This window comes from Copadichromis virginalis, linkage group LG6, assembly GCF_057382275.1.
Source record: "Copadichromis virginalis isolate Kocher_CV1m ecotype Utaka linkage group LG6, C_Virginalis_male_GT1.1, whole genome shotgun sequence".
In the NCBI taxonomy this organism is placed as follows: domain Eukaryota; kingdom Metazoa; phylum Chordata; class Actinopteri; order Cichliformes; family Cichlidae; genus Copadichromis; species Copadichromis virginalis.
Window position 1 is genome coordinate 3,888,731 of NC_140623.1, and position 27,798 is coordinate 3,916,528.

Genomic DNA, 27,798 nt, shown 5'->3' on the forward strand with positions numbered 1-27,798 from the left:
ATACTGTTTATTTTCAGTATATTATTGGTATTAGTTATTAATTTGCAGATTTCAAGATATAAATCATATGATGCTGTATTATTACATAGCATTAATGATTGAAATCATCTGCAGGTGCAACATTAAAATCATATATGTATTAATGAGTCAATAATTATGATCCAGTAATATGATTTTGATAAGGGATATTTTGCATAATGACTACTTTTAATTTTGGTACTTCAAGTCTATTTTGGCGCAAAAACTTTTGCACAGTTTGCTACTTCATAAATAAAAGGGTAATCCATCTTCATGAGAGCATAAGGAGCGTGAAATTGTTTCCTAGTGTTTCTGCATACATTTCCACACTGCTTTTTTTTTTAATTTTTATTAAATATTCTGATAACCTGTGAAAATCTACTAAAAGCAACTTTAATAGATTCGGGCTTACAACAACCTCTTTATGAAAATATTGAGGGCGTTTCTATTTGTCTTTGAAATCCATTTAAGAGCTGTACTAATGTCTAGGGGGGGAAGGGGGAAAACATGTGTAGCCTGTAGGCTATTTGTATATTTCCCTCGTCCCCTTATGAAGACGGAAAACCAAAAATCAGTTGTTCAGATGTGAGGCTGGATAGGCCAACTCTGTGATATTAAGATGCTGTCGTCGAATTTATGGTTCTCATCATAAAGTGATATTATGGGCTGAGCGGAGGAGGAGCGGGTGGGGCCTGGCTCGGAACAGAGAGGCAGACTGTGGTCACTGACCGGAGACTCTGCTGGCTTTTATTCTACTGAAATCAGACCGCATGTCTGACCCAGGGGTCCGCCTGCTGCCCGGAGCAAACTGCACGCATTTCTTCAACATATTTAACGGACGCTGCGTTGGCGAAGGGGAGGAGGAGGAGGATGAAAACATCGCCTGATATATTTTTTTAACGTTTTCGCTCATAGCCTATTTATGGGAGGCAGCAGCGGCTTGGTCCTTTCTTTATTATAGGAGCGAGATCTATGCGGTTAGCTATGTGAAGAGCAGATCGCCTAGCAATTCTCGTTTCGTGATCCTGACGAACAATTATGAACAACGCTCAAGATATGTCGCCCGATTTTGTGTTGATGCGCCTGGTTTCCGTGGCCGAGGATGACCGCTTGGACGCAGAAAACGGGAATCTGCCGCCGGGAGGAGTGGTGGCAGGGCTGGGGAAGGAGGTCCTGGCTCACAGCGGCGTCAAAGCGGGTTTGGATATAAGCCGAGATCCAACGGAGGGCCTCCAGCATCCCAGCAGCCACCTGAACAAAGCACAGCCGAGCACCGAGGGCACGGCTGCACCTGACTCTGGGGTGACGGAGAGCCGAGCCACACTGTCCGCGCCTCCGCCGCCGCAGAGCTCCATGGAGGCCCAGGGGTTTGACTTCGCTCCCAGCCCCGGCCTACGGCCTCAGTTGCTAGTCTTCTCCAATATAATGCGGAACGGAGAGGGGATTTTGGAATTAGACCGTCGGAATCAGCCGAGGGATGCTCTGGATCAGAGCCCGGGATCTGGCTGCTCCAGCCCAGCGGTCAATAACAACACTCTGAGTGTCAGAGAGGTTCAGCAGCAGCAGCAGAACCTGCTAGACCGGACATGGGGAGCGCATTCGCCAGCCTCTGTGGAGATGCAGGGAGCGGCTGAGCTATGCCACCGGCATCGACTCATCGCCACTACGCCAGAGTGGCCCGTGTTGACGGAGAGATCTAACCCTCTCACCGTGATTGACTCTAAATGGGGATGCGCCACCAGGGACAGGGAAGGAGCCGTGTTTGAGCTGGCCCGGCGGTTCGGGGAGCTTGGGGTTGGCGCGGTACCCAAAATGCTGTTCAAAGCAGGCGAGCTCCCACACTGTTCGTGTCAGAGTGCACATAGGCCGGCAGGAGGGGGAGTAGAGCCAGGCGATGACCCAACAGAGACTAGCGACGCATTGTTGGTGCTGGAAGGGCTGGGGAACGGGGACGTTGACGGTTTGGACATGGACGAGTGTCCGGAGGATGAGGCAGATGATGAAAACGGACGCCGGGAGTTTTTACTCAACAGGAAAAGGGAAATAGTTCAGAAAATGTCCGGGGCTTTCTCCATCAGCAGTTTTCAAGTGGAACTGAGGAGGCAGGTGGAGGAGACGGCGACAGAAGCAGCGGCTGCGGCGCACATTGCCACGCAGGTGTGCAGCCTCCACGGGAACTTATCCGGCCGGCTCTCGCAGGTAAGCTGTGGGAATACAGAGGTTGTCACGCATGCTTCAGCCAAGTCATCGTCGACTACCCCGGCCCAGAGCTCGCCCTGGGCCACAAGCCCGAACCTGAGCCAGGCATCGACACCCAGAAGGCGGCCGGAGCGGTGCGCCAGTGCGCCCCGGACTCCCACGGGCAGGGCCACGGGCGGGGAAAAGATGCTCAAAGTTCCAGGGAAGTCAAAAAAGGGCTCGTTAAAGATCAGACTGAGCAAATTGTTCCGGACTAAAAGCTGCAGCGGCTCCAGTCACCTTTTGGACAAAAGGCCCTCAGTGACTTATTCAGTATCTTCTGCCGGGAGTCTGGTGGACATGGCGTGTGCAGCGGGTGCTGAGCAGGATGCAGACAAGTAAGAAATCCTAAACAGATCTTCTGTCAGGGTCAGAACAAGTAAACATAGCAAGTTAAAAACATAAAAGCTGTCTTAATACATGTAGGTCAGAGACTTTTTAAAAAGTCTAACCTAACATACGAAATAGGAAGTCCATTATTAAATTTCGGCCAGTGAAACATCCTAACCTTTTCTGTAAGCTGAACATTGATTTCCAGAGGCTTGAACTCTCTCATCTGCCAGATCTTTCTTTTAGAACTTTTTGGTGCTACATGTTATTAGATGCTGAGATTTTGTTCTAACCTTTCTGGCTTGTCACCCTCTATTGTCTTCACAGCTAAGTCATTATTCACAGCAGCACACTGAAGGCAGGCTATGATTAAAAAACATAGCTTTAGAAGTCTTTAGTGCTGGAGCTAAGAGCATCAAACAGAAAATGCAAAAAGAGAGAGAGATAGAGCTGCAGGACCCACACACTATTAAAGCTAAGCAGAGACTGCACTAATACTTCTTCTGCAATCTAATTCTCTTCTCATAATTCTTCTTCTTCTTCTTCTTCTTCTTCTTCTTCTTCTTCTTCTTCTTCAGCCACAGCCAGCCCAGACTGACCAGGGCCCACAGTGCCTTTTCCCCAGCCTCCCTCTCTGCCTCTCTCTCAACTTTCACTGGTAAGGGTTGCTTTGGCTTTGGTTTTGATTCTCTCACAGCTTTGTGCTCAGAGAGGAAAACCCCTCTGATATCCATCACCCAAACCTTCTGATAAGCTTGTAAGTAATCAACATAATAGTATAACTGTTAATTTGAGAAAGAAATGTATGAATTCTGAATGTACTCCTTTTTCCAAAAAAAAAAGAAAAAAAAAAAAAAGAAGCCACAACCACGTCAAAATATTCAGTTTATTGTCACATAAAAGCGACAAAACGGAGGAATGTTGTGTCAAGCTCCTGGCACATCCAACAATAACCTGAGCAGAGGTGTGATTTAACAGAGTCAGTGACTGTACAAATGAGGAGCCTTTAAGATATTAAGTTTTATTTTTTTCACCAGAAAAGAGGAGCAGATATACTCTTTGCTGCAATAATTACACAACTTCAGCTCCATTTGGCAAACCATTCATACTTTGAATCGAAGCACATGTTGTTTAAGCTGGTAATTAACCTTAAAATCTACTTTAGGCTTTGGGGCTGATAAAACTAAACAATGGATGTTTAAAGGGAACATATTATGCTCATTTCCAGCTCTATATTTTTATTCTTGGATGTTACTTGGGAGGTTTTAAACAATCCTTTTTCATCTTGCACTGAGTGTTGGTGCAACTCATAAGACAAGCTGTTTTAGCACCTACACCTTTAAGAACAATCTTGTTTTAAGCCACTTTTCTTCTGATTGGCTACTGCTCATTAGAAAGGAGTTTTAATTAGCAAGTGGGTGGGGCTTGAGTGAAAATGGTCTCTTTTGATCATTTAAATGGAAACAAAAAACAATATAATACGATCAATATTGTTTTCAGTGATTGAAGTTAAAAAACATTCAGCAGAAATAACAAAATTAAAAAATTTTAAAATTTTAAAAATTCTTCATGTCTGCCTTTACTATCTTTGACGTTAATTTGTAGTAACTAATTCACATAACCCCTTCTCTCTCTGTACATATCTGAAATTTTCACATTGAATCCCATCACAAAAATATAATCCTCCTCCAAAACAGGGTCCTGTTTCTGAAAGATGAAATGATGTAACGTGACAGTCTGAAGATTAATTTAAAGCTGAGTCTGGAGTTTGTTTTAGAACTTTTTCGGGGAATATTTTTCTTAATAAAATCACACATACCTGTCAAACATATCCAGTCTGTCACCCAAAACACATAAGAAGAACAATCTTATGTTACAATGGTGGAACACTTCCACATGTTAGTAAAAATGTTAGCTTGATGCCAAAGCCAGGCAGTCCAAGGATACACTGGAAGACACTTCCAGTCTCATTTCTATCCAAGAAGCTGATGCAAGAAGCCAAGATTAGCACAAATGTATAACACGAAAAGCCCTATAAAGTCTATGATTTCCATCCTATATGCACAGTTAGCAAGTCATAAGAATAAAATTAGACAGTTTTTATCTTTCTTTCACCCTTTTAACTTTTTTTGGACAAACATTGCAAGATAAGAGAAACAAGTAAGCACATTTCACTCCAAATGACAAACTTCTTTGAATTACTGATCCAAACTCATTAATTCCCACTGCAGATGTAAAATGTTCACAAATGTAGTTTTATTTTATCAACTTGTAAATAAGTCCAAAAAACAGCTGGCCCTGCGTTTTTACGCACAAGTTATTTAGACAGGAGTAAGTAGTGCACTTGTAGTAGTGCAGATTAAGCCACATATAATAATAATAATAATAATAATAATAATGGATTGCATTTATATAGCGCTTTTCGGTGCCCTTAAAGTGCTTTACAATTCCACTAATCATTCACTCTCACATTCACATACTGGTGGAGGCTACAGTTGTAGCCACAGCTGCCCTGGGGCAGACTGACAGAAGCGAGTGCTGTAGAAAACATTTGGGGCAGTAGAATGTGAAACTGAGTCAACATGAACCTGATATAAAGTACTTTTATGTTACGTCTTGAGATTAGATATTAAGTATGGCGAGTGTTTACAACTATAAATATTGAAGTAGATCCTATAACGCTGGAGAGTATAGTGAGACCAAATGTTGTTAAAGTTACCTGCTGTGTTCTTTTTTCCATGCTTCAGATAATGATGTAATTGTATATAAAAGTAATATCTGTGGCTACAAATCTCAGTCTTCAAAAAGATCTAATGGTCAGTTTCATTCAGTTTTTTTTCTACTTTTGGAGCTTTATGATGTCAGTGAGACCCCAACATGGTCATCTCACAATTTACCAAAACACTACATGCTAAAACTGCAACTGGTGCAGTAGATAAAAGCTGATTTAACACAAAGGTAAAAAGGGAGAGAAGGTTTGTGGCTCATAAGGCAAAACTTGATTCAGCACCTATGGCGGCCTCTGACGTTCCCTCTATGCAGTCTCCCACATTACTCACAGACTGAGAATTTTTGGAGTTTGTGAGCACAAGCTTCACAACCTCCAATTAGACCAAAACATTAAAGCTGCACCCAGCATTGCTTCATGTTGCAGAGTTTGTGAGGATGATTCGTTTGAAATCTTGGGGACTTTCAAAACCCTGAAGCCGTGCCCATGGCTTGCTCATGTTTACCAGCCCAGCCTGTATGTGATGTTTCACAACCAAAAAGCGAGCTAAAGCGATGTTGGTGGCTGAGACTGGATGTGGGCAAGTCCAGCTTTTTCTGCTCTTGAGGGTTTGGCTCTTAACCCTTTGATTTTGTTTCTTTCGCTGCCAGCAACCATGCCCTACTGCAGGGTTTGACTTCGGTAAACATTGAATGTGCAGCATTTCAATTAGCTGAGATGGGATATTCTCCTTTATTGTAGTGATTTAGGCTGATTAGCTGGGTGTAATTTTCCATAAACATCCTGCCTGGTGCAGCTTTAATGGCATGCTGCAGCACAGACAAAACAACACACAGTTACAGGTTCACAAAGCACAGCCCCTTTCACTGTCTTACCGTCTGCTCACTTTCCTCTTTCTCTCAATTTCTTCTTATCTTTTCTTCCTCCTGTGTTCAGGTGAGACCGTTTCTCTAGTGGATGTGGATATTTCACGGCGAGGGGCGAATACGCCACACCCACACCCACCTACACCTCCACCCCCTCCTCGTCGAAGTCTCAGTCTCTTAGGTACTTTTCTCTACTTCCTGTCAGTTTCTGTTTCTCTTCTCGTCTTCTTCCAATAGTAGTAGTTCACTTACAGTATCCATGAAGTATAAAGCCCATAAAAAAACAAACCTTTGTAAGCTTTTGGTTTCAGAGAGCTTCACTGCAGCTGGGCTATAGCTCAGATGGAATTGAAGCCCAGGCAGTTTCTCTTAATATTTCTGTCTTGCTTAGTAGTTTTGGTTACCGCCGGACATTTCTGGAAACTCAGACACAGACGAATTTTTATAATCTGCTGTAATCTGATTGTGGAAGCTTTTGAAAGGTCAACAGCAATCTACAGATTTAATTTGAAATCTGGATGCAGTGACTCAATCGATAGCAAAGAAGAGGGAAAAACATTTAGTCTTCCTGTTTGTCTATTTTTACTTCCACTGACTTTGTTTTTTGGTAATACAGTTTGTAATGACTGGTAGATGATGTTTTCTACTGCTGCGAGGTGAACTAAACAAAAAAAAACAACAACACATAAATAAGAGGATACATATATATATTATATGTATATACAGTGGGGCAAAAAAGTATTTAGTCAGCCACCGATTGTGCAAGTTCCCCCACTTAAAATGATGACAGAGGTCAGTAATTTGCACCAGAGGTACACTTCAACTGTGAGAGACAGAATGTGAAAAAAAAATCCATGAATCCACATGGTAGGATTTGTAAAGAATTTATTCGTAAATCAGGGTGGAAAATAAGTATTTGGTCACCTCAAACAAGGAAAATCTCTGGCTCTCACAGACCTGTAACGTCTTCTGTAAGAAGCTTTTCTGTCCCCCACTCGTTACCTGTATGAATGGCACCTGTTTGAACTCATCATCTGTATAAAAGACACCTGTCCACAGCCTCAAACAGTCAGACTCCAAACTCCGCCATGGCCAAGACCAAAGAGCTTTCGAGGGACACCAGGAAAAGTATTGTAGACCTGCACCAGACTGGGAAGAGTGAATCTACAATAGGCAAGCAGCTTGGTGTGAAAAAATCAACTGTGGGAGCAATCATCAGAAAATGGAAGACATACAAGACCACTGATAATCTCCCACGATCTGGGGCTCCACGCAAGATCTCATCCCGTGGGGTCAAAATGATCTAGCCTTAGGACCCTTACTGGATACAGACGCCCCAGGGGCCATGTATCGTGAGATTTTGAGCCAAAACCTCCTTCCATCAGTGAGAACTTTGAAGATGAAACGAGGCTGGGTCTTCCAACATGACAATGATCCAAAACACACCGCCCGGGCAACAAAGGAGTGGCTCCGAAGAAGCATTTGAAAGTCCTGGAGTGGCCTAGCCAGTCTCCAGACCTCAACCCCATAGAAAATCTGTGGCGGGAGTTGAAAGTCCGTGTTGCTCGGCGACAGCCCCAAAACATCACTGCTCTCGAGAAGATCTGCATGGAGGAATGGGCCAAAATACCAGCTACTGTGTGTGCAAACCTGGTAAAGACCTATAGTAAACGTTTGACCTCTGTCATTGCCAACAAAGGTTATGTTACAAAGTATTGAGTTGTATTTTTGTTATTGACCAAATACTTATTTTCCACCCTGATTTACGAATAAATTCTTTACAAATCCTACCATGTGGATTCATGGATTTTTTTTTTCACATTCTGTCTCTCACAGTTGAAGTGTACCTCTGGTGCAAATTACTGACCTCTGTCATCATTTTAGGTGGGGGAACTTGCACAATCGGTGGCTGACTAAATACTTTTTTGCCCCACTGTGTGTGTGTGTGTGTGTGTGTGTGTGTGTATATATATATATATGTGTATATATATATATATATATATATATATATATATATATATTAGGGGTGCAACGATACACAAAATTCACGGTTCGGTTCGGTTCGATACTTTGGTGTCACGGTTCGATATTTTTTCGATACAAAAAAAATGTTCATGCCTTTTTAATTTGTCATTTATTAAAATTATAAATATATATTTTAACTCAAAAGTACAGTTTTTAAATTTAACCCTAACCCTTGTGCGTGTTTTTTATTTTGACAGCGAATGCGCACCTGCGGACCACTTATGTGCAGCCCTGGTTATTTAGCTCGTCATATTGCAGCCACAGAAATTATTTTGTCCATGAAACCATAAAGCTGCACTTTCTTTTTGCCCTATAGTCTGATTTGTCATAACTTCTCAGTTTTGTGGTAAGCTTTTCTTTGGCTGTCACTTCTTCACCCTGACCTGTCTTATTTGGCTCAGCAGAACTGAAATATAAATCCTGCTACTTTTACACACGCACTCACATAAGCTCAGCGATTCTCTGTGCGATCAACCTCTCACATGTTTAAGCTTGCTGCGGGAGATTTCACTTGTCATGTTTGCATAGTAAGCTAACGATTAATAAGACTATGTCAGAGGAATTGGTGCACAAATTATCATCACTCACAGATCAGTGCTGTCATTGCAAAGTGAAAGCAAAAAAACAAGCGCAAATTCAAACGCGATTTCAATATGTCACATATTGACAGTGGCTCACCGATGCCAATGACATAATTACCCAGCTACATTTCTGAAAGAATGCAAAAGCATTGACATATATTTTTCCTTCCTACAATAGCCCGACGGGCAGGGAAGAGATAGAATTTTGGTAGCCCGACTGAAAAGATCGCTAGCCCCGGGACGTCGGGCTAGCGATATTGCGAGCCCTGTATCTGATTGAGGAATCACTCATCTTTGGAAAAAGAGAGTTTATTACAGAGAAATGTCTCTTTCCAAAATAAAAGCTATACTATCCGCTTCTTCTGGGCTATATTCTCAGCAGCATAAGGAGAATCATGTGCTAACAGCTGTCTAAATGACTCGGCTAAAGTTAGTAGCATGCTTGCTTGTTTTTTTTCTGCTTCCACTTGTCTTTGCACTAGGATGATGTCGGCGTAAATGTGCAGTCATATTCGTTGTGTTCCCACTAGTGCTTTCAGGTTAATCTCGTTGAAATGACCTTAACGCCACAACACGGCAAATCTCCGTTAACGAGCTACCGCCGATCGCCCTGTGCATGGGGCTAGACGGCCAACACGTTAACGAGCTAACTGCGCTAACACACTAGCTCCCACCCATGTAATTGAGCATTGCATGGCACATCCAACATACTGTTTTACTTTAGTGCATGACTCGCTTACCTTTAGGGTCATACGTCACATGAAAACCAAAATAATTCCAAACGCCAGATCTGAATGAGAGTGTGGGAGGTCCATGTTGTAAGGAGAGCTTAACTTCTGTCTCGCTAGCTTGCCCTGCGCTCTTCCTTCTGATGATGCTGTCTGTGTTGAGCGCTCAGTGAATCTGCGTTCGACTACTCCGCCTAGGCTGCACTGTCGAGCCTAGGCGGAGTAGTCGAACGCAGATTCACTGAGCGCTCAACACAGACAGCATCGTCAGAAGGAAAGTTGATAAAATAAATTAAAAATTTTGTATTGTTCGATACATATGCGTACCGAACCGAAAGCACTGTATCGAACGGTTCAATATCGATACGAATATCGTTGCACCCCTAATATATATATACAAATAGCAGCTGGATAGCGTAGATAGCAGCTGGATAGCGTAGTGGTTAGACTACACTCCTTTGGAACAGAGGATCGCAAGTTCGATTCCTGCCTGGGGCGTCTGTATCCAGTAAGGGTCCTAAGGCTAGACCCCCTATGCTAAGCAAGCCTACCGCAGACATGAGCGAGACAGATAAATATGAAGGCATGCCGGCTCGGACGTCGCCCGGATCAACAAGGTCCGCGTCAGGTGTTGAGGAACCAGGGCACCCTGACGAAAAGTGGGCTACTGGAACAAGAAGGCATCGGTGGGCAAGAGACGAAAACAGGGCGTTGTTGGAATGCTACTACGCAAGTAACCCCGGCGGAAGGGGCTACATGAATAGGATGAGGGACCTATGGATTCTTCTATACCCAACATCCACAATGACGGCGAAACAACTAGTAGCTCAGTGTTCCAACATTCGAAAGAAGGGACTGCTCTCACAGCTAGAGATTGACGAGGTACAACACAAATGCTACGGCAAGGAGCAGTCAGGACGCCAGGTCAGGGGGGCGATATCATCACCCCCACCCGAGATTGGGTACATAGCCCCAAGTGCGATATACCTGCCTCAGTACTACATGGAAGCTCCTGTCAGGCATCATATCGGCTAAGATGAACAGGCACATGGGTCAATACATGAGCGGGACACAGAAAGGAATTGGCAAGAATACCAGAGGCGCAAAACACCAGCTACTGGTAGACAGAACAATCAGCTGAGACTGCAAGACCAGACTGACCAACCTGTGCACTGCCTGGATTGATTACAAGAAGGCCTATGACTCAATGCCCCACAGCTGGATACTGGAATGCCTAGAATTGTACAAGATCAATGGGACCCTAAGAGCCTTCATCAGGAACTCAATGGGGATGTGGCGTACAACACTAGAGGCCAACTCCAAGCCCATAGCACAAGTCACCATCAAGTGCGGGATCTACCAAGGAGATGCTCTGTCCCCACTGCTGTTCTGCATAGGCCTGATCCCCCTCAGTGAGATCAAAGAGAGGGAAGGTAGTCAGAACTGAGGGGATTGAACTACCAGAAGGCAACATTGCAGACATAGAGGACAGTTACAAGTACTTGGGGATCCCGCAGGCGAATGGGAACCATGAAGAGGCCGCTAGAAAAGCTGCAACCACCAAGTACCTGCAGAGGGTCAGGCAAGTCCTGAGGAGTCAGCTGAATGGTAAGAACAAGATCCGGGCCATCAACACGTACGCCCTACCTGTGATCAGGTACCCTGCTGGGGTAATAGGCTGGCCAAAGGAGGAGATAGAAGCCACTGACATAAAGACAAGAAAGCTCCTTACCATGCATGGAGGGTTTCACCCCAAGTCCAGCACCCTGAGGCTGTACGCTAAGCGGAAGGAAGGGGGCCGGGGACTGGTGAGTGTCAGCACCACAGTCCAGGATGAGACAATGAACATCCAAGAATACATTGGGAAGATGGCCCCAACTGACCAAGTGCTCAGTGAATACCTCAGGCAGCAGAAACCCAAGAAAGAGGAGGGAGACGAGGAACCATCATGGAAGGACAGGCCCCTGCACGGTATGTACCACCGGCAGATAGAGGAGGTGGCTGATATCCAGAAATCCTACCAGTGGCTGGACAAAGCTGGACTGAAAGACAGCACAGAGGCACTAATCATGGCAGCACAAGAACAAGCTCTGAGCACAAGATCCATAGAGGCTGGGGTCTATCACACCAGGCAAGACCCCAGGTGCAGGCTGTGTAAAGATGCCCCAGAGACAATCCAGCACATAACAGCAGGGTGCAAGATGCTAGCAGGCAAGGCATACATGTAACGCCATAACCAAGTGGCCGGCATAGTGTACAGGAACATCTGTGCCGAGTATAACCTGGAAGTCCCGAGGTCAAAATGGGAGACGCCCCCAAGGGTGGTGGAGAATGACCGAGCTAAGATCCTGTGGGACTTCCAGATACAGACGGACAAAATGGTGGTGGCTAACCAACCGGACATAGTGGTGGTAGACAAACAGAAGAAGACGGCCGTAGTGATCGATGTAGCGGTTCCGAATGACAGCAATATCAGGAAGAAGGAACACGAGAAGCTGGAGAAATACCAAGGGCTCAGAGAAGAGCTCGAGAGGATGTGGAGGGTGAAGGTAACGGTGGTCCCCGTGGTAATCGGAGCACTAGGTGCGGTGACTCCCAAGCTAGGCGAGTGGCTCCAGCATATCCCGGGAATAACATCGGAGATCTCTGTCCAGAAGAGCGCAGTCCTGGGAACAGCTAAGATACTGCGCAGGACCCTCAAGCTCCCAGGCCTCTGGTAGAGGACCCGAGCTTGAAGGATAAACCGCCCGCAGGGGCGTGCTGGGTGTTTTATATATATATATATATATATAAATATATATATATATATATATATAACGAAGGCGGTCGCACTTTTCTCCTCTCCTCCTCCTCTCCCTTATCTTCCCTGCTTAGCCTCTTATGTCCTTGTCTAGTCTTGTGTTTTTTGTGTTACTTTTCCCTGGAACACTCTCTCACAGTCTGTTCTCTAAAACCTAAAAGAGGAATTATGGATTGGATCAACTGGTCCCTAAATGCAATTGACACCCCTTTCTCAACGAGAAGTCTGGGCTCGGGTGAGCCTGAGTGCTGAAGATATCTACCTATTCGGAACCATGGTAACAGGGTTCTGATCGGAGCTGGCTTGGCCCTGACTTATCGAAGAATTAAGAAAGCAGAACCGGCTGTTCAAACCCCCACAAAGCTGCCCGCTGGGATTGAAACGATGGGAAGAGGCGTGAGTTTCTCAAAATGGGCTCATTGAGTCAGCACGGATAAGATCTTGGTGAGGCTACGGCTGCTGTGAATAGAACAAGACCTCTGAGTGCCAACTGGATTACATCTGGAGGGGCTCGCTCGGAATAACATCTCTGAGCGCAAATTGGATTACATCTTGGGGAGGCTCACTGTGGTCGTGAGTTCTCAGAATCGGCTCTTTGAGCACAAGAATGACAACATCACAGAGGCAAGTTTGATAACATCATGGAGAAGCTCATGGCTCTCCAACGCGAGATTGAGAGACCAGTGTTGGACTGTTAAAACAGCTTTGAAATTCACATGAGCTGTTCGCACTAAAGTAAAAAGCACCATCACTTCATGCGGACACCCTTTCGGCGCTGGGCAGGATGGCTGCTGTGTTTGAGTCGGATTACTCCTCACTCCCCACCCGACCCTGTGGCTTGTCACGGGATCCATAATGTTGTGCTGTGGGCATTTATGCGCTTTTTTGTGCAGAGGAGTTTTTTTGTTTCCTGTTCTCATGCTGTCCTCCCAGGAGCCCAGTAGAGTAGAGGTCTCTTTTTTTCCTCTTGTACTTTCCCATTGTAGTGTATATTTCAGTGTTTTTCTGTAACGCTACCGATCTCCAACCTGTATCCCCATGTGATGTCTGTGTTGTGTGTGTAAGGTCAGGAGGGGGGTCCTATTTCACCGCAGGGCAACCTGCACGTGGCGAATAAAGCCTTGATTGATTGATATATTAGAATACAAATAAATAATGGAAAAGAATATACATTACACACACCAGAAGTAAATGGACATTTTATTAAATAATGCCTGCACTTATTTTTAATACCCTTTTTTGCATTTGTTTGCATATTAATTTATGTATTTTTTTGATTTAATAGTTTTTAGACAACCTAGCAGGATGTGTTAGGTTTGATTACACTCATAGGATTTGGATAAATGCGTGGTTGTTTTTGGTCTTTATGTGTAATACTTGTCAATTATAAAGGTGGTAAAGTTTCATTTCCGAGCTTGAGACTTTCTGTCGATGGTGCTGACAAAACCTCCTTCCTTCCTTCACCTTTCCTAACACCTTTTCTTTTTTCCTCTTCCTCACTCTTTCTTCTTCTCTCGGTCGTTCCTCTCTCCTTCCTCCCTACTGTCTTCATTTACCTCCTTTGCCTTCCTCCCTTCCTTCCTGCGCTTCTTCCAGACGACATAGCCGGGCCCCAGCCTGGGCCTTTCCTAGTGAGCGTCATGGGCGCCTCTCTGCAGTCTCTTCCTCTGCCTCTCCCTCCTCCTCCTCCTCCTTCCCACACTACCATCCAGCACAGTCTCAGCCTCAATGGTAAGATCTGTCCCGAGGGATGATGGGAATTGTGGTCAGAGATTAGTGACTTCCCGCTCTCATTATAATCAGCTAATGTGCGTCAGTTAGTAGTATAGACATGTTTATGTTAAAAATGCTTCATCTGGCACCTTTAACATCTCTCATATAGATGCTTTCCTACGGGCCCTTCCTCATTCCAACCCATCATCAGCTGATGGTCCACCCCCCATCAGACAGGCCCCACCCCCCATGCTGTGTGCCCTGCGGCGGTCGGAAGCCAGCAACTTCACCGCCAGTCTGAGAGAACTGGAGAAGGTAAGATGATATTGATGTATCTTCTCATTGTATGGTCAACTATACAAAGTGTAACTTCCTATAAATCCATAAAATGTACAAGGTCTTCTGTTTTTTGGGATGGCTTTACAATCTGTTTATGTAGAGGTTATTTCCAAAGGTTATTGATCAGAGAAAAGAAAAGCATAACTAAGAATGCTTCTCTGTTTTTTTTTTTTTTTGTTTGTTTTTTTTGGGGGGGGGGTTCTTTGTTTTTTATTGGGGGGCTGGGGGTTCAACCTGCAGTGCGGCTGGTACTGGGGTCCCATGAATTGGGAGGATGCGGAGATGAAGCTGAAGGGTAAACCAGACGGATCCTTCCTGGTTCGTGACAGTTCAGACCCTCGGTACATCCTGAGCCTCAGCTTCAGATCACAGGGAGTCACACACCACACTCGCATGGAGCACTACAGAGGTGAGAAACACACACACACACACACACACACACACACACACACACACACACACACACACACACACACACACACACACACACACACACACACACACACACACACACACGTCTCAGATGGGATTATTTATGAACTTAACAGAGGCAATTTTCTAGAGTAATCCACTGAACTAGATAAAGAAAAACATCCTCCTAACATGACCATTCTACACTAGCAGTGATGCTACACTATAAACCAGCTTATTAGTCAATTTAAATGGACAAAGCGAGGCTGCAGTGCTGCGTATGTAGTCAGCTATATATTCACGGTTTCAATGATGCTTCAGGCGACAGAACAAACTGTTTTTTCAGTCTTATCTTAATTAATTAGAATCTACATTGTTTATTATAAACTGACCATTCTGCTGTATTTATCACATCTTCCCAGCTTGCAAGGTTAAGATAGATTTTGCTTTGACGATACTTGTACCAGTCCTTTTCTAAGATTATTAATGTGCATTGTTTCCATGTAGTATGGTGTTAGCTTTTCCTGTGAGGGAATCATTGCATTCAAAAATATTTCGGCGATGTCACTGGACAAAGATTTTCTGTGTATCTGATATGAAAGTGACATTAAGATATTCAGACTGATAGCTGGTGTCATGTGCCATGTGTTGTGTTTTAGTTTTTTGATGTCATTATCTTTCTAGTAAGACTTATTATTATTCAGTTCTGGTTCTTATTTAGTTTTTATAGAGTTTATAGATTATGGGTAGCATTAGGATAGAGCTCAGAGGTCTGGGTAAGTTGTACTGGACTGAATTTACAGGCTTATTCTGTTAGAGAGTTTGCCCTCCTTCCTTTTCTGTCTGTGTGTTTCTTTTTCTGTGGACAGTCATAGTAGGTTCAGACTAGGAGGGGTTCAGACTTTTAAGGTTTTGGAGGTAAAGATTTATCTTTGCATTCTGACCAATCTCATATTTGTCAGCATGAAATTGATAAAAGAAGAGTATCAAGTAATGTTGAAGTGCAAACACTTTACATCATTAAATCCAATAAAGGATCTAATCCTCATGGTGCTCCTCAGTTGGCAAATATTCCATATATATAGGGCTACAAAACCTTGTAGAAGATAAAGTATAAGTCTCGCAAGTTACAACTGTATTAAGAGGTTGATTCACAGTTATGTCAAGTTATTCTTATTCTTCTTATTCTTACTATAAATCTAAAATGAAAGATAGAGCTTCAAAAAACACACAAACACCCACTCACACAGTCCCATATGATGGTTATTCAACATCTCAGGCGTGTAACGCGGATATTTGTGAGCACATATTACCACAATGAGTCACGTAAGACCTTCATGCACACACGCAAGCTAAGTATGATACACAAATGTGCACATCAAACTGTACTCTATATTCCACTTTAGCCACTCTTCACTTAGTGCGAAGTGTATTTAGAAAGAGCTGCCAAACAAAAGCAGTTTTCATGCTATTCATACGCTGCAGGTGAGCATAGGCATAGAGAAGGATCTTGATGCAACATGTTAATAAATGTTAATGTGTCAAAAATTTCATCATTAAAGATGAAGATGTTTATCTAGACTTTGATTTATTGCCACACTCGTGATTGCCAGACAAACACAGCAGGTTCCAAACAACACCTTATGCATTAGAGAGCCAAGTATAGCATACAAAGTGCACAAGCTATACAGTTTGAGTCTAAAAATGACATGTGGAACCGAAAGCAAATAACAAAAAAAGGTCAGACTGTTCACACAGATACATTTGTGGAATAAAAGCACAAAAAACGTAATGTTTGCCTCTGGAGAAAATACTTTGGCACGATTTTACTCAAGTTTGCACTTATAGAACTTTGTTGTGTAAAGTATCTTATGTAAAGCAACATAAGATATGATAATAATAATAATAATGATAATAATAATAATACATTTTATTTGAAAGCACCTTTCAGAACACTCAAGGACACTGTACACAGTAGAATAAAAAAAGCAGCATAAAAGTATAGGACATAAAACAAATTTACAATAGCAGAGTGGAGAGGTTATGTGGGATAAGCTATTTTGAACAAGTGAGTTTTGAGTTGGGACTTAAAGAGAGAGTGAAGGAAGAGAAATTTTTAAATCAGGAGGTAGAGAATTCCAGAGTCGTGGAGCAGAGCAGCTGAAAGCCCTGCTCCCCATGGTGGCAAGAAGAGGGGAGGGGACGGAGAGAGAAAGGGAAGAAGAGGATCTAAGACATCGAGATGGGGCGGTGATCTGAACCAGATCAGAGAGATATGGAGGAGAAAGATGATGAATAGCCTTAAATGTGTACAAGAGTATTTTGAAATTGATACGATATTTGACCAATGAAGCTGCTGCAGGACAGGAGTGATGTGGTGGACAGAAGGGGTCCTGGTGATGATATGGGCAGCAGAGTTCTGGACGCGTTGGAGCTTGTGGACGGATTTCTGAGTAAGACCAAAAAGAAGTGAATTACAGTAATCAATCCTGGAAGTAACAAGGCTGTGGACAAGAATGGCAGTGGCATGTGGGGTGAGAAAAGGACGGAGACGATTAATGTTGCGCAATTGAAAATATGCAGACCAAGTGACATTATTAATGTTTGAATTGAAAGATAGAGTACTGTCGAGGATGACACCCAAGCTTTTCACAGAGGAAGAAACGAAGACCGGCGAGTTAGTGATAGTAACAGAGAAACTGTTGGTTCTGGATAATGTAGATTTAGTGCCGACCAAGAGGAGCTCGGATTTATTACTATTGAGTTTGAGAAAATTAGAAGAGAACCATGAATTTAGTTCGGCTAAGCAGAGGGTGAGGGAGGATGGGGGAAGAGCAGAATCAGGTTTAGTGGACAGATAAAGCTGGGTTTCATTGGCAGAACAGTGAAACTGGATATTGTATTTACGGAAAATGTGTCCAAGTGGAAGAAGGTAGATAATGAAAAGAAGGGGCACCAGGACAGATCCCTGGGGCACGCCAGTGGTCAGAGGAAAGGGCTGAGAAGTGAAGGATTTGAGTTGAATAAACTGAGTGTGATCAGACAGGTATGATTTAAACCAGGCTAGTGGAGTATGGGAGAGACCGATAGAGGCTAACCTACTGAGGAGAATGGAGTGAGAAATAGTGTCGAAAGCAGCGCTCAGATCGAGGAGAATAAGAATGGAAAGTAAACCAGAGTCAGCTGCCATAAGAAGATCATTGGTTAATTTTATAAGTGCTGTTTCAATGCTGGACTGGAACTGTTCATACAGATTATTATTAGTTAAATGTGAGTGGAGTTGTGTGGCAACTATTTTCTCAAGAATTTTTGAAAGGAATGGTAGATTGGAAATAGGCCGAAAATTCTCAAAATTATTGGGATCTAGACCAGTTTTTTTTTAAATATTGGGGTGATGGCAGCAATTTTGAGGGAAGCAGGAACAGTTCCAGTGGTAAGTGAAGAGCAGATGATAGCAGATATGAGGGGAAGCAAAGAAGGCAGACATGCCTTAACCAAAACTTTAGGAATGGCATCTAGCTGACAAGTAGAAGGCTTTGACTTACAGATGAGATGAAGTCAGTTTCATCATATCAGCAATTTTATTGGTCCCCGTGGGGGGATTTGTTTTGGATTCCAAACTGTAGTTTGCAATAAATTAACAGAGTAAAAACAGACTGTACCTGACTCAACCCAGCAGACAAAATCAGCAACATTAAAAAGGCTAATGTCTCTTTATACAAAACTCGGGAAGCACTGTATGCAAAAATCTGAGTTCGATAAAAGTGTCATTGTATATTTGGCATTTTTTTAATATAAATGAGACAAATCTTCATATAATTGACTGAGCTGTTTTAAAGTCTATTAGCACCATTTCAGTAGATAAGCTACAGACCTACAGGGAGTGCAGAATTATTAGGCAAGTTGTATTTTTGAGGAATAATTTTATTATTGAACAACAACCATGTTCTCAATGAACCCAAAAAACTCATTAATATCAAAGCTGAATGTTTTTGGAAGTAGTTTTTAGTTTGTTTTTAGTTTGAGCTATTTTAGGGGGATATCTGTGTGTGCAGGTGACTATTACTGTGCATAATTATTAGGCAACTTAACAAAAAACAAATATATACCCATTTCAATTATTTATTTTTACCAGTGAAACCAATATAACATCTCCACATTCACAAATATACATTTCTGACATTCAAAAACAAAACAAAAACAAATCAGCGACCAATATAGCCACCTTTCTTTGCAAGGACACTCAAAAGCCTGCCATCCATGGATTCTGTCAGTGTTTTGATCTGTTCACCATCAACATTGCGTGCAGCAGCAACCACAGCCTCCCAGACACTGTTCAGAGAGGTGTACTGTTTTCCCTCCTTGTAAATCTCACATTTGATGATGGACCACAGGTTCTCAATGGGGTTCAGATCAGGTGAACAAGGAGGCCATGTCATTAGTTTTTCTTCTTTTATACCCTTTCTTGCCAGCCACGCTGTGGAGTACTTGGACGCGTGTGATGGAGCATTGTCCTGCATGAAAATCATGTTTTTCTTGAAGGATGCAGACTTCTTCCTGTACCACTGCTTGAAGAAGGTGTCTTCCAGAAACTGGCAGTAGGACTGGGAGTTGAGCTTGACTCCATCCTCAACCCGAAAAGGCCCCACAAGCTCATCTTTGATGATACCAGCCCAAACCAGTACTCCACCTCCACCTTGCTGGCGTCTGAGTGGGACTGGAGCTCTCTGCCCTTTACCAATCCAGCCACGGGCCCATCCATCTGGCCCATCAAGACTCACTCTCATTTCATCAGTCCATAAAACCTTAGAAAAATTAGTCTTGAGATATTTCTTGGCCCAGTCTTGACGTTTCAGCTTGTGCGTCTTGTTCAGTGGTGGTCGTCTTTCAGCCTTTCTTACCTTGGCCATGTCTCTGAGTATTGCACACCTTGTGCTTTTGGGCACTCCAGTGATGTTGCAGCTCTGAAATATGGCCAAACTGGTGGCAAGTGGCATCTTGGCAGCTGCACGCTTGACTTTTCTCAGTTCATGGGCAGTTATTTTGCGCCTTGGTTTTTCCACACGCTTCTTGCGACCCTGTTGACTATTTTGAATGAAACGCTTGATTGTTCGATGATCACGCTTCAGAAGCTTTGCAATTTTGAGACTGCTGCATCCCTCTGCAAGATATCTCACTATTTTTGACTTTTCTGAGCCTGTCAAGTCCTTCTTTTGACCCATTTTGCCAAAGGAAAGGTAGTTGCCTAATAATTATGCACACCTGATATAGGGTGTTGATGTCATTAGACCACACCCCTTCTCATTACAGAGATGCACATCACCTAATATGCTTAATTGGTAGTAGGCTTTCAAGCCTATACAGCTTGGAGTAAGACAACATGCATGAAGAGGATGATGTGGACAAAATACTCATTTGCCTAATAATTCTGCACTCCCTGTACATACAGACTTACATACAGTAATATAGCAATCTGTCTACAGTAAACATATAGACAGATCTGAAAACATTATGTGTAAGCAGACAGGCCTGTACAGATCGAGCAAATTGAAACCAAAACTCATGAAGCATGAATAACTCACATGGCGCCACATGCACACGCCTCACATGTGTGACAAACTAACAAGGTGACTTGTACAAAGATGAATGTGTGACTGGTCACATACTCCAGTACGCACGCTCCCATGCAGATGTTCATAACTGGGGCTGTACATTAATGAGTCACTATTACATGGCCACAGCATCATGGCTGAAAACACATTCATTATACAGATATGCAGCCTTCACTGACACAACATGTTCGCATCAGTACAATCTTGTTTGCATGAATGCATCATGACCCAGCATGAACTGAGGGCAGAAAGGCTTCAAGAGAAAGAACCACTGTGAAGTCAACAGGAAGTCGAATCACTCATAGCATTTGTCTGTTCACATATTGGCTGTTTGTAAATTATTTTTATTCAGTATTATGTAATTATGAACTGCTCTAAAGTAATTTCTACCTTAATATTTCTTTTTGTCACGTGTCTGCGGCAGCAGACCCTGTATTTATTTAAGAGGACTCAAACGCAAACGCTTGAGGCAGGAAATATGAGAAACAAAGGCAAAATAACACAGAGATAAACTAACCAAAAACCTAAAGTGGGGAAAAACTAAACAAAGATCTAAACACAGAGAGCGTGGGAAAACCACAGACCATGAACACGGCAAGGAGAGCAGACACGGGTAGACGAACAGACGACCTGACAAGGAACAAAGGAAGACAGGACTTCAATACACAGAAGGGCAATGAGGGAAGTGGAAACACCTGGAGAACACAGCTGATACAAATGAACATGACACCACAGGGGAAGCAAAACTAAACATACTGAACATGGAGCTCAAGACTATCTAGAGGTCAAATGACCCAGAACCATGACACTTTCTTTTTTTTAAACTTGCCAGCTGTATTACTATGCAGCATGAGGCCTGCGTATCCCTGTGATCAGAGGCTCATATGCACAACAGTGTGACAGCTGTAATGTTTGCTAGCTGCATGCCCTTTTTTGGTAGTAGAAAGTAAACAACTCCTGCATGAAACTGTTTACGAAAAGGCTTCTGGATTTTCTGAGCAACTTTGTCATGATTTCTGCAATGGTGCTGAGTGTGTTAACTGTGCTTTCTGGCCCCTCGTGCTCCACAAAGCTCTACTAAACTGGGTACCTCACATCAAAGCCATCTAAAAGGATAAATAGCGCTTCAAGCCAGTAGAAATGTATGTGAAAGTGATTTAGTGGTGAACTTTACCTTTAAAGTTGCATTATTTCCAGGGCCTAAAGAGCATGATTTACATCTTAAAGCTGCACAGGCTGATGGAAATTTCCTGTTGTGTAGCTTTATTTTTTGTTCTCTTTAGTCTCTTTAGAACTATCCAGGAACAGTTTCATCTCAGTTGCATTTATAAAAATGTTACTCATGTGGGTACGATTTATAGATATTGAAAAAGTACACATGATACAGTACATACAGGAAACTATTCCTCTTTTATTGCCTGCAGGGACGTTCAGTTTGTGGTGTCACCCGAAGTTTGAGGACCGCTGTCACTCTGTGGTGGAGTTCATCGAGCGAGCCATCATGCACTCCAAAAATGGGAAATTCCTCTACTTCCTCCGCTCCAGAGTCCCAGGTGAAACAACACAGGCTTTATATCAACACCCAGCTCCAACTGATCAAAAAAACATTTGAATCACCCCTTAGTGAGAAGTGCCTGAGAGACCGGGAGGAGAGGAGAGAATAGCTATATATGTACCATTTTTATGTCTACATTCAGGTTTTGCATCATGCTCATGTGAAGGTATCTGGTCATTTATGTCTTACAGTAAATTTACACTAGTTTGTGTATACTATAGTGTAACTGTATGCTATTGTATCCTTTGCATCCACCTGTGCGATTTATACACATATCATCGAGCCGTGAGCAGATTTACCCCTGATGAGAATCATGCCGACACAGATGTGATGCATGTGGACCTCAGGCCAACCTATATCGCACAATTCACTGTAGTTTACTGCATCACACCTAAATGACAATAAGTAAGGTAGCATCTTCTGATTGGGAAATATATCTGTGCAAAATGTTATCAGACATAACTGAGTCAGATTGAAACGAATCTTTTACTGTTATATTTATATTAAACTAAATCTTGAGCTAGAAATACTCACCGAGCACCAATTTCCTGTGGATTGCTCCTCTACTAGTCTAGCAAATACTTTATTTACACCTGTCTGAATAATCTTTGCTAAACATGACAGAATCAGGCTGCTTAGAGAGCCTATAGTCTATACATTCACATGCATCAAATGTGTGAGGAGTCTTGTAGTAACGGACCAGCTGCATCTGCTTCTACCATGGGCTGTAGGGAGCTTTATATTGAATTTCAGCTCATTGCTTCCCTGTACAGCTACAACTCTACTGTTTTATTTAATTCCTATTCCCACGATAATATAATTTTCAGCCAGAGCAAAAGCTCCAAAAATCTATTGCTTTTAGCTGCTAAAGAGACAGGTACTTCCCTCAGGCGTCTGTAGAGACCAAAAATGGAGCTAAAAGAGCGCGAATACTTGACTCACATGCAACAGGTTAGTTGAAAGCATCGCTCCACAGAAATGATCTTCATTTGTGAGTTGTGTCGAAGTGGTCTGAGGTTGAAGCGGTGGATGCCTATGCTGATAGAGAAGTGTATGTACAATCAATCCCTGTAATCCAGAAGTTTATACTTCAGATTGCTCTAAGCACTGAGTTTCACACAGTTTGATCTACTTCTATGTCTGCGTGATGCCAGTGAGATCAGATATCCTGTTTACTAAGAGAAGCTGACTTAAAGGGGAAGAGCCGAAGGAGAGTTGGATGAACTGATGCACCATCCCAAAGCCATGAAAGTACACAATAAATAAGAATTAACTGTAAATAAAATGAAAATGCTGCTCTAGTAGATTCCAAGAATAAAATTATGAAGCTGGAAACCAGCATCTCTTTTAAGAAAAGTCCTGCAAGTCTCAAAACAAATAAAACTATGTTTTTGTAAGAATTTTTGGCCATTAAGCTACAGGCACAACAGTTGACAAGAGGACACAAAGTCTGTGAAGGACGCCTACATGTTAGTCACTGGGCCACCAGAGTGCCCAAAGCAAAATTGGGAAAGGGCAAATTAAAATGTTTCACTGAGTAAAATGTTTCTTTCTGTCCCAGGACTACCTCCCACTCCGGTTCAGCTGCTGTATCCTGTGTCTCGCTTCAGCAACGTGAAGTCACTTCAACATCTCTGTCGCTTTTGCATCCGACAAATAGTCCGCATCGACCACATCCAAGAGCTTCCACTGCCCAGGTACTCAGTTTCAACTGGGAAATATACTTGCTGAAATATACAGGAGTGGAAAGCCAGCATCCTGAACAATGCTGCTGTTTTCCAAGGTGTTGGAACGGTTTTAACAGACCCTTTATTGATGGGTTTTCACTTATAGCTCTTACTGAGGTTTTAACCTAGCAACCTCCAACCACATGATTCAGGTAGAGAAAAAGGCGGTACATTTTGTTTTTCATAAAAACAGTATGTGTTAGCATAGTTTCATTGGTATCCAACCAAAAGCTGAGATATTTTGAAAAATCCTGGGTTGGTTTTCATTTATTCTTTGTGCTGATGTTTAAAACTTTTGTGTCTTCTGTTCTGTTTCTTTATCTCTACATTCAGTAATCCAGCTTTTGATTTTGATACTGATTTTTTGCCTGTATTTTCACCTCTTTCCAGACCGCTGATCTCCTACCTGAGTAAGTTTTATTACTATGACCCTGAGGAGGAGATGTACCTGTCAATCAAGAGCATCCGGAGGGTAGTGGGAGTAGGGCAGGAGGCCGAGTCGCAGACGTAGCAGCAGAGCTCTTCTCAGCTCGAGTGAGTTAGTTCATCAACAGCATGCTGTTGATTTCTAGAGTGGTAAATAGTACTGTTCTAATCCAACGATGTTTTGATCCTGTGACTGAGATGCTCAGGTGAAATCTTAATATAAAGCATTAATATACATAGTTTTACCCTCATCTCCAGGTTTTGCTGTGGAGGACTGTACTGTCTGTACTGGTCTACCAGTCTTCCAGCATCGGCCATTCAGAGTCCCTGGAAATCTGTGTGTCCAATGTGACTGGGATGGATCCTCCTATGTGTGGATTTAGACTAATGAGAGGAATGATGTGTGCTTGCAGTTGAATCGTGGTGCATATGCAGTGGACTCAGTGACTTCTGAGGAGGGACTGTAGAGATACGCTCACCTGAAAACATGTCGACAGGCACAAAAACAGAGCCTGAATTATGAACTCAATTTCCTGAACCTGTTGAAATGGACTTTTAAAACACAATGCACTGGTCAATTTGTACAACTGTTGTTTGCTGCCATTTCCTTGTTTTTCCTTCCATTTTGTCAAAAAAAGGGATTTTGGATTAAAAGATGTCCTCAGTGCTGGTATACACACAGAGGCAGGGCCACAGAGGCCTGTCAAATCATTTGGTGTCTTCATCATCTGAAACTGAACCCCAAAAGTTGGACCCTATGAATCAGCTAAAAAACGTTTTTTGCTTTTTTAAAATCCCGTGAGTAAATTTCTTCATTTTATTTAAACTCATCTAATGTTATATGACACAATTTGAGGAACTCCTCAAGTTGTATAAGTTGTATATGGAATATATTAAGAGTATTGACTGTGGCTTTCACTTGCAGCAACCAGCACTGGTTATTTTCACTATTATACATTAATCAGTGTGCCAGCTATTTTTTAAAAGTGGCAATAGGCATTTTTCGCTATAACCCAACTTTCTAAACTGGACTCCTTGTTTTTAAAAAAACAAACAAACACCCACTTCTATTGGGTAAATAGCTAGCCAACTGTTGTTACTTTATGTGAACCTACTATGAGCTTTGAGTGCTAAAACCCATTGAGTTTATTCTGAGATACAAGCTGTTTTGCTTTAAGTCTTCTTTGTCTTTGGCCTCTCAACAATATAGGCACAATATGATACTGTCTGCGATTTCATCTGTGGTAGCTACCAGGAAACCAAAAGTGCTATCCTCATTTTGTTTGTGTTGGCAAGCCTATGGTCCCCAGAGATTTACCTGTTGGTAGTCAGAGCTGCTGAGTGTAAGTGTTGCTTATGAGCAACCATTTAGAAGGCAGCTGGTATGCTTATTCTATAGGCATTTCAATATATAGTCATCACTGGATGTTTGTAGGGATTTTTTTGTGACGTTTTGTGTCATATTGTTAAAAATATCTATTTAATTGAAATAAGAACATGGTAGACACTATTTTGATCTTCTTAAAACAGCATCCTAAACTAATCTGGGTCCACATACTGGCCACCTTGTTAGGTACCCCTGTTTAACTGCCCATTAAGACATATCTAATCAGCCAATCACATAGCAGCAACTCGAATGAATTGAGGCATATAGACATGGTCATTATCACCTGCTGAAGTTTAAACTGAGCATCAGAATGGGGGAAAAATGTGATTTCTTTGTTGGTGCCAGACAGGCCATCTCTCACACAACTATCTCTAGGTCTAGGTCTATCTCACAGCCCATTGTTCCTTCAGTGGAGCTAGTTTCAGTCATTATGCAAATGTACTGTTTATAAGATTGGGGAAACCTGCAGTCTGCTGAGACTGAAGAAGTCACTTGGACGAGTGACGAAACATTTCTCCCACTGAAAACGTCCAGATGAACAGAATTAACTTTTGGGGAACTATCTCTAGGGTTCACAGAAAAAAAGGAAAGAGAAAATATCCAGTGAGCTGCTATAAATGCCTTTTTGATGCCAGAGGTTAGAGGAAATTGCCATTCTGCTTTAAAGTTGCTCCAATAGTCATGTTTTACAATATAGGTATGCAGAGGGAAATTGCTCTGAATGCACAACACGCTGAACCTTGAGAAGCTGGGTGTCACTCCTGTCTAAAAACAGCAAACTGAGGCTACAATTTGCATTCGTCTACCAAAAATGGAAAGATTGGAAAAATGTTCCCTGGTCTGAATTTTTGCTGCAACAGTTGAATGACGAGGGTCAAAATGTGGTGTAAGCAGTATAAAAGCATAGATCCATCCCGTCTTGTAGTCACGGTTCAGCCTGGGGGAGGTGATGTAATAGTCTGAGATATGTTTCCTTAGCACACTTTGGGCCCCTTGGTATCAATGAGCATCTATTAAATTACATAGGCTACCTGATTATTGTTGCTGACCATGTCAATCCTTTTGTGACCATGGTGTACCATGCACACCATATCAGAAAGCTCAGAGCATCTCAAACGGATTTTCTGAACGTGAAAATTAGTTGACTGCGCTCAAACGCCCTCCAATCCTTTTGGATTTGCAGCATAAATGTGAAGCTGACAAATATGCAGCAACTGTGTGATGTTATGGGCCAAAATCTCTGAGGAATGTTTGCCAGCCCCTTCTTTAATCTGTGCCACGAAGAATTAAGACAGTTCTAGAGGCAAAAAGGGTCCAACCTGGTGCTAGCAATGTTTAGCTAAAAAGTGACTGCTATATGTATAAAGTTTTTCAGAAAACATTCAGAGTCAATTTATGCTTGGTGCGGAGGAAATGTTTTGCTTTTAGAGGTATGCAGTCTTAGGCTGTTCTCCTCTAATAGGTAAAAACAAAAAGCGTTTATATTGCCCACTAAATACTTGACAGATTTTTCAGAGTATAAAATATCACATAATTGTAAACACATTATTCCCTAAGCGCCCCCCCAAAAATACAATAAAATGTCTAATGCCATAAAATTGGTTGTTTTTGTTGCTGTAATTTAAATCACAGAGAAATGACCCCCACAGGTGCTGGCTTATAGCAGTTTCTGCTATGCTCTGGGTTCTGTTGATTCATGTTTTTGCCTTGTCTTCTGCCAAGAATGCCTAAAACATATAGAGTTATTATCTTTATTTTTGATTACTGAGCCACGATGTAAAGAGACAGCCATTACTACAGTTCATTAAGTAAATGAACGTAAAGGTTGTCACTGATTTCACACGCCCTTACTTCTCCCAATGCATTGTATTCGGGTCTATTTAAACTCCTGTATTTGTTGCTTTTAAAAGACCCAGTTGACTTCACATTGGTGCTGTTCATGTTCAGACAGATATATACAGAAATAGTGAAATTACACCAAAGAGAAAATACGTCCTCGGAAAACTGGTTTACGATACTAACGGGTATTTGATGTGGGGGTTTTTCCTGCTTTAGGGTAGATATTTTCAGTTACTGAAATGAAAGATTCATCTGAACTGAAATTATTGAATCTGGGAACATTTGATTATTGCCTAAATGCCCTGCCTCTCAGTGTGTATACCTCCTATAACTGCTCTCTACCTGTTTGTTTTATTTGTTGAAATGCCCAGGTGTATTTTCCTCATTCTGTTTCTCAGTACCGTGAAGCTGGCTACTGGCTTTTCCAGTAAAAAGGAAACAAAAAACCCTGGTGTGTGGCATTTTTTCCCCCAAT

The 27,798-nt window shown here is 42.4% G+C and overlaps 1 protein-coding gene across 1 annotated transcript; it reads left to right on the plus strand.

The window, feature by feature from the left end:
• The first annotated feature begins 733 nt into the window (after window positions 1-733).
• Window positions 734-27,798, plus strand: socs7 (suppressor of cytokine signaling 7). The gene is made up of 10 exons (XM_085458304.1): window positions 734-2,594; window positions 3,165-3,244; window positions 6,251-6,361; window positions 13,911-14,045; window positions 14,197-14,342; window positions 14,607-14,775; window positions 21,814-21,942; window positions 23,506-23,641; window positions 24,062-24,205; window positions 24,356-27,798. The coding sequence occupies exons 1-9, from the start codon at window positions 1,057-1,059 to the stop codon at window positions 24,180-24,182; spliced, it is 2,565 nt and encodes an 854-aa protein (XP_085314430.1). The 5' UTR covers window positions 734-1,056; the 3' UTR covers window positions 24,183-24,205; window positions 24,356-27,798.